This window comes from Rattus norvegicus, chromosome 6 (genome assembly GCF_021556685.1).
Source record: "Rattus norvegicus strain SHRSP/BbbUtx chromosome 6, alternate assembly SHRSP_T2T, whole genome shotgun sequence".
Taxonomy (NCBI): Eukaryota; Metazoa; Chordata; class Mammalia; order Rodentia; family Muridae; genus Rattus; species Rattus norvegicus.
The window spans coordinates 133,517,501-133,531,120 of record NC_141539.1 but is presented as its reverse complement, the minus strand read 5'-3'; the positions used below and the strand labels follow the sequence as shown (position 1 = coordinate 133,531,120).

The 13,620-nt window shown below is 48.1% G+C and overlaps 1 protein-coding gene and 1 long non-coding RNA gene across 8 annotated transcripts in view; one reads left to right on the top strand and one right to left on the bottom strand.

Moving 5' to 3' along the window:
- Evl (Enah/Vasp-like) overlaps positions 1-5,185 on the bottom strand; it is a 120,216-nt gene extending 115,031 nt beyond the window's left edge. For 5 of the 7 annotated variants that reach the window (XR_015622165.1, XM_087554822.1, XM_087554833.1 and 2 more), the window contains exon 1: positions 4,693-5,185. Coding sequence is in view for 4 of the 7 variants with exons in the window: in XM_087554822.1 (XP_087410948.1) it covers positions 4,693-4,697 (5 nt within the window). In the remaining 3 variants the exon portion in view is untranslated. Of the gene's footprint in view, positions 1-810; positions 907-4,692 lie in introns of those variants that run through there. The other 2 variants (XM_087554844.1, XM_087554828.1) reach the window with 2 other exon arrangements.
- A 3,701-nt stretch (positions 5,186-8,886) lies between these two features.
- LOC148005465 (uncharacterized) lies at positions 8,887-11,316 on the top strand. The gene is made up of 2 exons (XR_015623516.1): positions 8,887-8,973; positions 11,238-11,316. It is a non-coding gene; the product is annotated as an uncharacterized LOC148005465 (long non-coding RNA).
- The last annotated feature ends 2,304 nt before the right edge of the window (positions 11,317-13,620 follow it).

Below are 13,620 nucleotides of genomic sequence, written 5' to 3'. Positions count from 1 at the left end.
TTGGCCACAGACAAAAGGATTCCTGTGCTATCTGCAAAAACCAAACACTTCAGGCGGGAGTAAATATAAATGTTACAGATGTCCAGCTATCAGTATTTTCAACAATGAATCAAGTTAAATCAATTTTAAAACAATGTTTCAAATAAACGGCAAAGAGGAGAAATAAGAGAATGAGCAGTTCCTCCTGGAAGACATTTTAGGAACTTATATTTCTATAACCTGCCTTCCTACTCTACTGAGAACTGTACTGTTTCTGGTCAAATATGGCAGATTCTTCTCAAGAAGATCCTATGAAAAGATGAGTTTTTACCAAATAAACAACTAAAGAAACCACACAGGAGAAATAAACAAGCATGAATCAAGAAGCACCCCCACCCCCACCCCCACCCAAATCCCTGATTTACACTCCAGAGCTGAAATGACATTTTAAAAATCAATCTTATGTTAAGGAGTTCAAGTTTGTTTTGTTTAGTTTTTTCCAATGATACAAGAACATTTAACAAACCACTAGCGACTAGACAACTGGATGCAGCTGGGACAAGCAGTCGGCTGTTACTATCCTCCACAGCTCCCACCACTCACTCGGCAGCATAAATCTCCAGAATTGAATTTTGATTTGAAGTGTCCCAGGAAAATACAAAAAAAAAAAAAAAAAAAAAAAAAACCAACGAGTAATTTTGTTTCTGATAACTGTGGACTAAGTAAATCAGAAGAATCCACTAGTTAACAGCTATAAACACCAGGCAAAAGATTACAAATGCTTGCTTAGAGCCACTGCAGTAGTCTGTCAGAGACTGAGAAGGTACGTACGCTGCTGGTTTGTCAGTTTGACACAACTGAAGTCACCTGGAAAGAGGGACCCGCTGATGAGAGACAGCCTCTGTAAGGCTGTCCTGTAGGCAGATCTGTGGGTGCACTGTCTCAATTAATGACTAACGTGGCAGGGCCCAGCCCACTGTGGGTGGGGCCACCTCTGGACAGGTGGCTCTGGCTGTATTGGAAAGCAGCTGAGCAGCCACTGGATGTAAGCCAGAGCAGTGGTGGTCTTGGCTTCAGTTGCAGACAGGTTCCTGTTGGCTCCCCTGACAATGGACTTTAACCTGTAAGCCAAGTAAGCTCCAGGCTGCTTTTGGTCAGCATGGTTTATCACAGCAACAGAAAAGCAAACTAGTCTGCTCCCTAAAAGCAGGGGTGATTCTGAGAAGAATATTAAGACTTAGCCTGGGGTGGTGGGGAATGCAGGTGTTGGTGAGGAGAAATCATGAGGGTGGAAGGATGAACAGAACAGGCTGGTCCTGCTATGGAATGAAACTCAGCTCGGAAACATTTCATTCGGTCCCTGAAACTGGACCAAGGAGACCCCACAGTGGAGCAAATGTGAATTACCTCTAGGGGACAAGACCATCATCTTCGGCCTCAAATTATGTTAAAAAACAATTTGTGGCCAGGACATATTTTAGAAGGAGGAGGAAGAAAGAGAAGGAGGAGGAGACAGGCACATAACGAGCAACAATATGCATGAGATCAGCAGAAAAGGCCCTGGAAATGACTGAGTATGGACACTGTGTAGCAAACACAGGCAGCGATCACTGTGCATGGGGAGAGATAAAAGACAAGGCTGAGAAGCTGAGCAGATAATTGGAAACTTAAAAAGACAGCAGACTGTGGTTTGAACGACACAGTGACTGAGCTAAAACCACAGTGCATAGTTTCAATGGCGGTCTCTATAAAGCAGAAGAGAGACAGGTGAAGAGACATCCAAAACGAATGGCGAGGTAAAAAAAAAAGGGGGGGGGTAAAGGAGGAAAGTGAAATAGATATCTATAAAATGGTCCACATGAATGACTTCAGTCCTAGAGCAAATGTAAGAGAAAATGGGTAAAGGCAGTCCTAGCAGCTGGTGCGGGAAAAGCTAAGGAAACAGATGAGTCCATAGATTCAAGAAGCCATACAATCAGCACTCAGGAGGCAGAGACAGGCAGAGCTCTGAGTGTGAGGCCAGCCTGGTCTACAGAGAGAGTTCCAAGACAGCCAACTCTACAGGGAGAACCCATCCCGGACTAGAAAAGAATGAGAAGGGAGAGAGGGAGAAGAGAAAGAAGAGGAGGAGGAGGAAAAGGAAGAAGAGGAAGGGGAGGAGGAAGAGAAGGAGGAGGAGGGGGAGGGGGAAGAGGGGGAAGAAGAGGAGGAAAAGGAAGAGGAGAAGTAGGAAGAGGAAGAGAAAGAGGAGGAGGAGGACGAGGAGGAGGAAGAAAAAGGCATAGGAACCTAACTATAAAGATAAAAACACATAACAGACTGATATTGAGCAAACTTTTCATCCCAGCTCTTAGGAGGCTGAGCAAGGCCAAGGAGTAGAAACCAGCCTGGGTTACAGTGTGACCTCGTATCTCAAAAAAAAAAAAAAAAAAAAAAGCCAAAAACCTAGAAGCAGACAAAGCAAGCCCCACTCTCCTGACATCTGAAGCACGTTACATAACATAGCAAGTGACTCCTCACCAGAAACAGTCAAGTCAGACTACAAGACAGCGTGAAAAGCTGGAGCCAGGGGAGTGCTGAGTTCCGAAACTAACCAATGAAAGGAGTGTTTAAAGTGGAGGAAAAGGTTCTAATGGTAATGGTTGCAGAGCTCTGTGGACAGTCTAAAAACCATGAACTGCATGCTTCCCTGGATGCTTTGTGCTATGAGTTATATCTCAATAAAATTGCTTATAAACCAGAGGAAGGTGAAGGATAAACATTTTCAAACAAAGTCTAACAATCTGCTCCAGCAGAACCTACACTAAAAAATACTAAAGGGACCAGGCCGGCAGTGTACACTCAGAATCCCAGCAGATAGGAGATGGTTAAGTTCCAAGTCAGCCTGAGACCCTGCTCAAAAACAACAAAAACAAAGACACAGGAGATGGTTTCAAGGATAAACTGCTTCCCATGCAAGCTTGAAGGTCTATCCATATAACCCATATCAAAGTAGGTGGGTGTGGCAGCCTCCCTACAATTCTGTTAGAAGGAGACAGGACCACAGATGGTTAGTGGCCAGCTGTGGGTTCAACTGAGAGACCCTGCCTCAATGAAGAAATTGGAGAATAACTCCTAATGCTAACCCCAGGCCTGGGTGTGCCCCCGCCCCTACGGAATGTATATGCACACATGCACTCATATACATAAAAGATACAAAAAGCAGACAAGCAAAAGCTTCGGATAGCAATCATTGGATGCGTGCAAGACCCTTGCCTTGGTCTGATACACCCAACATTGCGATAGGCAGAAAGACAGACACTAAAAGACGTTCTTCAGACAGATATGACCCCAAAAGGAAGTCTGAAAGATGACAAAGGTGGCATTGCAGCTGAGGGAAACAGTGAGCTTGGTAAACGATGAGGAATAAATCATGATAGGTAAATGTGAAAACAGTTCCTTTTACACATTACACAAAAACCAGTTCCAGGTGGACCATATTATTTTATATAAAAAGCAAAATATTAAAATTTCTGCAAAATGTTAGCAAGCTATCTTCTTCACTTACGAATAGTAACTCTACCAATTAGGAAGAAGACAACCCCTCACGCTAAAACTGGACAATATTTAAACAGACACTTAATTTTTAAAAAATGCCAAACATACACAGATGGACAATCAGCCTCTTCAGTCAACCAGAAACTGCAAATTAAAACCCTGATGGAATGTCACTTCACACTCACCAGAATGGCTAAAATTTCATCAGACAATACCAAGGGGTGTCAGGGATTTTAAACAAGGGTTATTAAATGTTTGCTGGTATAAACTGGTAACATGACTTTGGGAATTTTAGTTCTATCCACTACAACAAAAGATGTACATGATTTTATGTTTAAAAAAAAAAAACCAACAAAACCAACAACAACCTGCTTGTGGGTAGGTAGAATATATATTCATTAGAAATGAATGCTTTTGGCATATTCGCCGAACGGTTAATAGCCCAAAACAACCCAAAAGTCTACTAACATTAGCAGAATGGATAAAGTGTGGACTGTCTACACTACGCAGGACAGTAGATAATAGAAACCTGATGGATGAACTTCAGAAATACCTTGGATGAAAGAAGGCAGACACAAAAATTACATAATGCATTATTGAATTTATACAGTTCACAAAACAGGTGAAACGAATCTACAATTGGACACTACAGTGTTTTTAAGAAAGATGTATCTAGAAGATAACATTGCACAGAAAGAGAAAAAAAAAAACCGGCATACGCTGCCATGCGCCCCGCCCCGCCCCCCACCCCACCCCAGAAAGCAGGCTAAGGTTAGTCTGGAAAGGAAACCTGGGTGCAGCAGCGATGAAGAGAGCACGGGAGTTTCTGGGTGTTGACAAGGTTCCGGCTGAGGGGCACATCAAAAGCCGTACCTTTTGGGGGTTACACAATGTGCGGGTTTGCAAGAGAAAGGGGACAGGTCAGAAAGAAAGGTGATGATGAGAGCGCCCTGATGGAGATGAGCTACAGAAGCCGAAGTGAACAGGACCGCCGCTGAGGCGCGCACAGCCGGCAGACAGCACAAGGCGGGCGCGGCCTCCCGCGGACCCCGGGGCCTGACTGTCTTCTGGTGCTTGGGCCGCCGGCTGAGGGTTCCGGTGCCCCCTCGATGCTCGGACACCCCGCCCTCCACGCCCGGCGCTCCAGGCCTCGCCGCGCTCGAGGCCCCTACTCACCTCATCGTGGCTGCCGGGCGGGCACGGGGCCGGGGATGAAGGCGCGGCGCGACGGGGCGCTAGCGGGGCAGCCGGCCCCGGGCGCGGCGGCTCCGCGTCTGGCTGGGCTGCAGGCGGCGGCGGGGGCTCATCTTCTCCGGCGGGCGTCCGGGCCGCTAGCTGCGAGGCAGCGCGGCCGCGGCGGCGGCGGCGACTGACAGCTGGGCCCCGGCCCCTGCCATCTTGGCGGGCGCGCGTGCCCGGGCCGGCGCGTGCGCGTGCCGCCCGCCAGCCGACGGGCCGGGGGAGGGGGCGAGCGGCGGGGTCTCGAGGGCGGGAGCGAGAGCGCGCGTCCGCCTTGAAACTCGGGGCGGCGGCGGGAGGATGGGGTGCGGGGTGCACGCGGGGCGGAGGGACCCTCCGCCCGCAGAGGGGACTGCGCGCGCCGACGGCCCTCGGTCCGCGGCCGCGGAGGGAATGGGTGCGCGCCGCAGAGAAGCTCCACACAAAAGGCGCGGGGCTCGGCGGTCCGCGCCTCTAAGAGGGCGGAGCGTGAGGGGGCGGGACAGGGGTGTGGCCCAGGTCCAGAGGGGTGGGGCGAACCTTTGTGGAAAGGGTGGATGGGCCATGGAGTCTGGGGGCAAGACAGGGGGCGTGGCCTAAGGTCCCAAAGGAGAATTTGGGAGAAACTGTAGTTTGGAGGAACAGGTTAACTTAGTGAATTCCAGGATTTTTGTTTGCAAGGGAAAGATTCCGGGCGACCTTTGCGGGAAAGCTTCGGGATCTTAGGTCTAGGAAAGGCCTGGAAGAAGGAGTTAGTAGGGAGAAACAAAGCCGAGCTCCACCGAAAAGCCTGGAGGGTCGTGGGTTTAGGGCTGGGGATTGGGGCGTAGACCTGGAGCTAGGCGGGCAGAGTGGGCGGAGACCCCACAGAATCCCTGGTGGTGGAGGAGCTGTCGAGGGAAGGGCAGGTGGAGAGGCTTAGGGCAAAGGGTGTGATTTGTGAGTCAAGGCTGAATGGGGGGAGAGTGTTGAGGCACATGGAGCCCTACTTGTACCAGCTTTCCAGTGCATTCAGAACAGAGCATTAAGGGCTGAAAGATGCAATCTTGAACGGATTCCTGGATCTGCAGTACTGTTAGCATTGCCTGAGGTCATAGTCTTCCTAACCGTATTGGTTCCCTTCTTCCTGGGATCTATATTGGTCTCTTGGTTACAGAAGAGCCTTGTCACGTGCTAAGAGTTGTGAAAATAGTGGGGCCTCAGGTCAACTGAAGGCATCCCAGGTGTCCTCAGGAGAGTCCTGGTTGCTGCATACCTTGATTCCAGCAAGGCATTGTGTTCTTCCTGCTTGTGGCCACCAATCGCCAGGTGTTTGCTCCTGGGATCTAACAAATTGCCATTCTGTGACTTGGAGGGCATAATCAATTGGGTTTGTTGTAAAGACACCGTCTTTCCGCCGCGCCCCCACTAGAATCACTGACACTAATGAGGAATCACTTCTCAAAGCCAAGGACTGGTGGCCTCCAGAAAGAAATCTTTTTGAGGTCACATGTTTCAAAAAATGTTAACCTTTTGTAACGTTTTGTATCAGAAGGGTGGAAAACACAAGTTCTTCTACTTCCGAGGAATAAAGCCTTCATTCTGATTTGCAAATAGAGGTTGGCTTCAGAAGTCTGAGTTCGGGAAAGGGGAAGGACAGGTGGGAATAGGGAGAAATGTGAGCAAGTCCCTTTCAGTCTGTTTCCTACTGACCTTGGGGCTTCAATTGAGCCCCAGCAGCCTGTAAGGTGAGCTTTAGGATTCCCACCTAATGGATGGGGAACTCAGGGAGGTTTGAGCATGTTTGGCATTAAATGTGGGGCCTCTGCTTCTGCAGACATTGTAAGGCTGGTTTAGAAAAAGATCTGCATCCTCCACAGGGAAGCAGGATACAGCAGAGGATGGGAGTGGCCCCGGTGACTTGCCTCAGCCCTTCCTACAGCTCAGGGAGCTCTCTAATGAGAAAAAGATTGCAAAGACCCCTAAGGACCCAAGCTGCTGATTTTATGAATTCACTGAGTGTTGTGGGGACAATGACCTTACCTTTCTCAGAATGCCTATCTGTGGAAGTACTTGCAGTAGTTGGCAAGGGAGACTGACAAAGGGTGCTGTGTTCAGTTCTGGCAAGAAATAAAAGTTACCTTTGATCCATTTTGCTCTCACAACTTGAGGTTAGCCTGGGGTTTCTGTTTTGACTCCTCCATTGAGTTCTTCAGCTCCTCAGGTGGTTCTCCGTAAGATTCTGTTGCACAGCTCGAAGGGAGACAGTTCCTACACCATGGCCTTGCAGCCCTACTTGGGAAGATAACAAGACAGGAAACATTTGACAGGACGTTGGATGGGTGGGTTGGGAGGGAACCTTAGGTTAGAGATGGGTTGCGAGAGAACCTTAGGTTAGCTGTCCTGCAGGCTCTGTGGGCCTTGAGAAGAGGCTGAAGCTCCCTAGCTGTTGCAATCCTGCCTGGAGCTAAGCTGAGGGTTCTCACCATTTAAGAAGATAAAGCCAGCTACATTCCTGGGGCAGACTGGGGGGAAACTCTGGAGGAGCCTTGTCATGGTGTTTCCGTGTGTCTCCCAAAGAATATGTTTGGGAAACTTACTGTCCAATGCAACATGGGACCTCAGAGGGAGTCACTGGGCCACAGGGCTCTCTGCCCTCATGAGTAGATTAATGATGATCTCCAAAGGGCTGGAGGCTGCGAATTGAATATTCATGTGTGGCAGATTGGACGCCTTTACCCACTGAGCTATCTAGCCAGCCCAAGTCAAGAAGACACTGAAGGGAAACAATCTGAGTATAAGAAATACTTCTGGGCTGGAGTGATGGCTCAGTGGTTAAGAGCACTGACTGCGGGGCTGGGGATTTAGCTCAGTGGTAGAGCGCTTACCTAGGAAGCGCAAGGCCCTGGGTTCGGTCCCCAGCTCCAAAAAAAAGAACCAAAAAAAAAAAGCACTGACTGCTCTTCCTAGTAGGTCCTGAGTTCAAATCCCAGCAACCACATGGTGGCTCACAACCATCAGTAATGAGATCTGATGCCCTCCTCTGGTGTGTCTGAAGACAGGAACAGTAGACTTATAAGTAAAAAAAAAAAAAAAAAAAAAAAAAAAAAAAAAAAAAAAAAAAAAGAATCTGCAAGAAATACTTCTTGTGACCAAAAATACATAATTTCATATATTCAGGAAATTAATTAGAGGCAGTCAAATAATAAAAGAGAGTCTCTGTTCTAGGATAAAAGTTAGCACATGTTTCTGTTAACAGATAAAACACAGAGCTGTCATCCCCGAAGGTAATAAGAGAGAGTTTATTCTGGAGTTAAAGGTGAGTGACCATGACCAGGGAACACAGATTTGCCCCAGATACCACGCTCTGACGTGGTAACAGCTTCAAGACATTTTTAGAGCTGCAAAAGAGGGCCGGAGAGACAGCTCAGTGATCAAAAGCACCGGCTGCTCTTCCAGAGGTCCCGGGGTTCAATTCTCAGCACCCATGAGGCAGCTCACAACTGTCTGTAACTCCAGTTCCTGGGGATCGGAAACCCTCACACAGACATACATGCAGGCAAAACACGAATGCACATAAAAATAAATCAAGACATATATTTAGAGTGGCAAAACAAAAGACAGTAACAAATCGAGGCATTCTCCACAGCAGGTGGGCGGTTACAGCACCTGTGCCTTACTTAGCCTTAGCCTTTGGGTTGTTAGACGATAGTGGACAGGAAATGGGGTGGGCAGGAAGTGGGATGGAGCCGTAGAACCTCAAGGTCCATCCCCAATGAGCCTCTTCTTCCTGCAAGCGAGACCTCCTAAGATTCCTCACTCTTCCAATTTGGGACCAAGTGTCCAAACACTCAAGCCCATTGTACTTCCAGCCTTCAGAACTGTGAGAAAACAGGCAACTGGTGTTCAGTCACATGCCTGTGGTAATTTGTCGTGGCAGCCCTGGAGGATGAGGTTTCTTTGGAGAAAGGAGGAAAAAAAAAAAAAACGGTTTAAAAGTAGCAGCCGCAGCGGCACATTCTAAAATATGCTAAAACCCCTGAGTGTGCACTTTCACCAGGTGAGCTTGATAGGATGCAAATTCTAGCTCAGTAAAGTTGGGGGCGGGGCCGGGGCGGGGCCGGGGGCGGGGCGGGGCGGGGGTTTCCGAACCTCGGAGCTTGTTGCTAGACCTCTAGCTCTAAGCTGCAATGAAAAACCCGAGGACCAGTCGGATTCTCTGTCACACTGTGCATTAGTGTTCTGTCGCTGACATGGCAAGTAAGTGATTAAACAGATCTGGGCAGTGCACAACGGGAACACCTTCTAACCTTACAGTTCTGCCGATGGCTGATGCGGGGGTGGGAGGGAGGTTTGGAGAACCTGGGTCCCTCGCCTGTCTGCATGTGAGATGCTGCCCACGGGCCTTGACTCATGCCTACAGGCAGAGACCATGTTCAAAGGCCACTACGGATTTGTCTTTTTCAAGTAGCACATGGACCTTACTTCTGTGGTCACTCCCTCTGATCATCCCACTGTTAGAGAACCTTATGAGTACATTGGACCCAGGGGTTACACAGGTAAGGCCCTCCCCACAAATTTTAAGGCTGTTGTGGTTTGGGGGTGTTCTGTCCACCAAGAGGCTTGGTTCTTGGGGTGGCCATGTTGTGGGCACAGGGAACTTTAAGAGATGGGACTTCCTGGGAGATCACTAGGTCACTGCCGTTACTGCTCTTGGAAGGGACAAAAGATGTTCTTCAAAAGGTGTTCTTCCAACACCCTGGTGAGTTCGTGAAAGACAGTTATGGTAAAAGAACAAGACCAGCCCTTTTCAAACTCTGCTACGCTGTGCTCTCACTCTGGTGCCCTCAACAGAACTAGTAACTGGCAGTTTGGACTACCAACTTCAACACTGCTAACTAAACCTCTTTACTTTATATATTCCTCAGCCTCAGACATTTTCTGATGGCATAGGAAATAGATTACCACTAAGGTCCTCTGACTAGCAATTGTAATTCCTCTTTGTCGTGTAACCTGCAGCTCAGGTTCTAGGGTCAGGCATCCTGGGATGGGCAAAGGCACCTCTGTATATGAGAAACGTACACTGGCGTCTCTTATCCTTGAAGTTCAGAAATCTCAGGAGAGGGCTGGAAAGATGACTCAGCACATAGAACCATTGTTTTTGCAGAGGACCTGAGTTCAGTTCCCATAATGCATCACAACCACGCTTTCTTTTCTTCTGACTTCTCCAGGCACATAAGGCACACATAAGGCACAGAGGTGAAACATTCATACAAGTAAAATAAGTGTTGTTTTTTTTAAAAGAAGCCTCAGGAATGTAATAAAGCCATAAATAATCACGAAATATGGTTAAAGTTAGCTAGGGACCACAAAATACTCTTAAGTAATTTCGCCTTAAAGAGGTTGCTGTTACGATTACAAATGAATATGAAATTAATGAAAATGGGGAAGCATCAAAGCGACACCTGTAGGAGACGGCAACGGCAAACTAAACCAACACGTATAGATAAGGACCAACACGTAATGATCAGGACTGTTAATGATCAAGTGAGATCATGTTAAAAGCTGGAGGTAGCAAATCTGATAACTGAAAAACGAAAGTGTAGAACAGAAAGCAGTAGAACAGAAACCCCACAAAGTCCAAGAAAGGAAGGAAAAAAACTAAGTGTAGAGGTTACTTACTGAGTCCTCTGGAGCTGGTAGGTTCTGGGAACCGAACTTGGGTCCTGTGCAAAAGCAGCAAGTGCTTCTAACTGCTGAGCTATCTCTCAAGCTCAAAATGGGTTATTTTATTAAAAACCAAACAGGGAGGTTAAATTGAACAGATTCACGGCTCACAAAGCATGGAGGAGCCTCCAGGGTCCTCCTTAGAGACAGCGTGCGACACACACCCAAGGAATTCCTGGACTTTAGGACACACACACAAAGGTTGATCATCACAAGCTCTGGCAAGCTGGGCCTTCCGTCCTAATATACCAGCTTAAAGGGTCTCAAAATGGTGATGAGCCGAGATCCGGGATTCAGTCAATGTGGCTCTATGGGAAGAACAAATCAAGTGGTCAGTGGCTAAAGTCTGTCTTCTGATTTCTCGACATGAGTTTTAGGTTAAAACAGAGAGAACACTAGGGTGGGAACACAAGAGGTATGTGTAATTGAACAGTCTAGGTCAAGGTGTCTGTTTTGGATCTCTGCCTCGGTTCTAACTTGACTGGGAGGTCAGCAGGCGTCCTTTTTGCCTGCAGAGACATGCTGGTTCTTAGAAGACAATGGCTTCTGCACTGGGGCAGCCTCCCTTCGGCTTTGGTGGGGCCCTGCATTCTGTAAGGCAGTGTTGTTTACAATCAAGGGTAATCTTGGGTTTGGCCTTGTAGAGCCTGTGTGGAGTCTGGAGCAGGACACTGTGACAAGCAGGCCATAAGATATGTCAGGTACTCTGAGCTCTGGCTTCAGCCTTGAAGGGGAGGAGATGTTTAGAATTACTGGTTTCCACATAGGCCCTGACTGATTGATTGATTGATTGGCAGGCCTACATGAAGAGGTAAGCGTGCATGGTGATTTGAATATGCGTAACCAATGGGAGGTGTGGCCTTGTTGGAGGTCTTCCGGTGCTCAAGCTCCACCAAGTGCAGAAGAGACCCTCCTGGCTGTCTGAGGAAGAAAGACTCCACTTGGCTGCCTTCTAATCGAGATGTAGAACTCTCAGCTCTTCCAGCACCATGTCTGTTTGGATGCTGTCATGCTTTCCGCCATGATGATTATGGACCGAACCTCTGAAACTGTAACTAGATATATAATAAATATAAGTATAAATATGAAAGCCCCTTTGTAAGAGTTGCCTTGGTCCTGGTGTCTCTTCACAGCAATGAAACCCTGACTGAGACCGCAAGAAACCCAGCATAAAGGAGACGGGAGGCAAAACTAAGGTGCAGAGGCCGGCCTTTCATTCTTTTCTCAGTCACCGTTGGGCCTAAGTGAGGAGTCAGCACTGTTTTAGCAAAATCAGCTTCTAAGTGACTGTGACAGAAAAGCCCTAGAAAGTCATCCTGAGATCGGCCGAACAGCATGTGAAGACCCTGCCCTCCCCTGGGCGCCCACATCCCCCAGAGGTAGATTAAGACAGTAGACTGTAGAGGGGCAGCTGGAGGCAGCCGGAGTCAGGGAGAGGATGGGGTGCCAGCAGGACAACCACGGGGAGTGTTTCTAGGTCATGTTGGTCTCCTTGCTGCTTCCGCAATGATCACCCAGGTGCTGGATAGATTTTCCTGTAGGAGTTTGTCTGGAGAAAGACTCCGTGCTTGTGAGGGTTTCTCAGAGAACCAGGATATGGATAGATGCAGATTTTGTGGGCTGGAACCTATGATCAAGGAGGCGGAAAAAACCCAGGATCATTTAAAATAAAGAGAGCAGGCAAAATCCTGATTGGCTCAAAGGCCGGAGCAGCAAGATCCTTAACTCACCACAGAAGATAGGGGGCGCTGGTGAGGCAGAACAGACTCACCCTCCACCTCTCCATTGGCTTCAGGGGCTCCACTACTGGTGGAGGCTCCACTGGGAAGATGGGTTGCTTTCCTTATTGGAAAATTACTCCCTGATGTATCCCGAAATCTTGCTTCCCCAGCCTTCTGGTGGTCCCTAAGCAGTAAATCAGGCCGACTCGGGAAAGCTTGATGACCGCTGACTTCCAAGCCCGCCCTGCTCTGACCTTTTCCTAACCTTCTTCCTGCTGTTCCCTGTTTTTGCTTCCTGGTTTCTTAGAACTTTAAAGATGTTCACCACTGCCAGATGTGGTGGCGCACACGTTTAATCCCAGTGCTCGGGAGACAGAGGTAGGCAGATCTCTGAATTAAAGGCCAGTCTGGTCTACACAGTGAGTTCCAGGACAGCGAGAGCTATCATAGTAAGATCCTGCCTCGGAAAAACAACAGAAAAAGATGTTCGCTGCTGTTAGAAATGGATCTGGGGGGTGTCTCAAGAAATTCAGGTAAAAGCGAAATGTTACCTCTTCGGAAGGGTGCATAGCTGGACTTACGCAGCTAGGCAGGCACTCTTAGTAGGGCTTCCCACTTCTGTTTTCACTGCTGGACTACAGGGGTCCTGTGCCTCACTCTGAATGGCCAAGAGCTTGGCTCGAATTCTTAGGTGATTGGCTAACTCTAGGCAGGGCAGTTGATAAAGTGTAGAGTAGCTTTGGGAGCAGGCTGCAGCCCTGAGCACACCCTTTGATCTCAGAAAAATGTTGACTGAGGGGGTGGAGGAGGAGACAGACAGTTCTGCCAGATGGTGTCTTTATACTAATTTCTTTAAAAACGGAGCTCCCTTTGTTTTATTTGACCCTTCAATTCACGTTTCCCACAATGCTTGGCTCCGCACAAAACCACAGCTTAGGTTGGGGCATAATTTAAACTTACTTTTTCCGAATGACCTAGAAATAGGTGAGGGCTTGGGGCCCAGTGGGGCCAGGGAGGGTGAGGCTGCCAGATAGCTTCCTTGTACACTTTGGCTCTCCTTTGAGCATGAGGAATATGAGGAATTTACTGCCTTTTGGTAAAAAATAGCTTTGGGTACCTTCCACCAGGAAGACACAGGAAGGGAATAAAGGAGTCATCACAGCCTACCACGTTCCCACTGTAATTTTAGAATTTTTCCCCCTTCAAATTGTCTCAGGAGACCTCCTTTAAGTTGTCTTTTGCCCCCAAGAAACAAAAGTTCATGATTTTGAGCTAAGCCCAAAGGACAGAGCGGCTGACTACAGTCTCCTGTCAATGGAAGACACCAGAATCTGGAAGAGGTCTCAGAAGAAGGGGTACAAAACAAGCTCAAAGGCCCCTTGTTCCCTGAGATCACTAAACCTGAGGGTACTGAGTACCAGCAGTGCTAGGTGATGGTACAGACAGGGCAGATGTCATG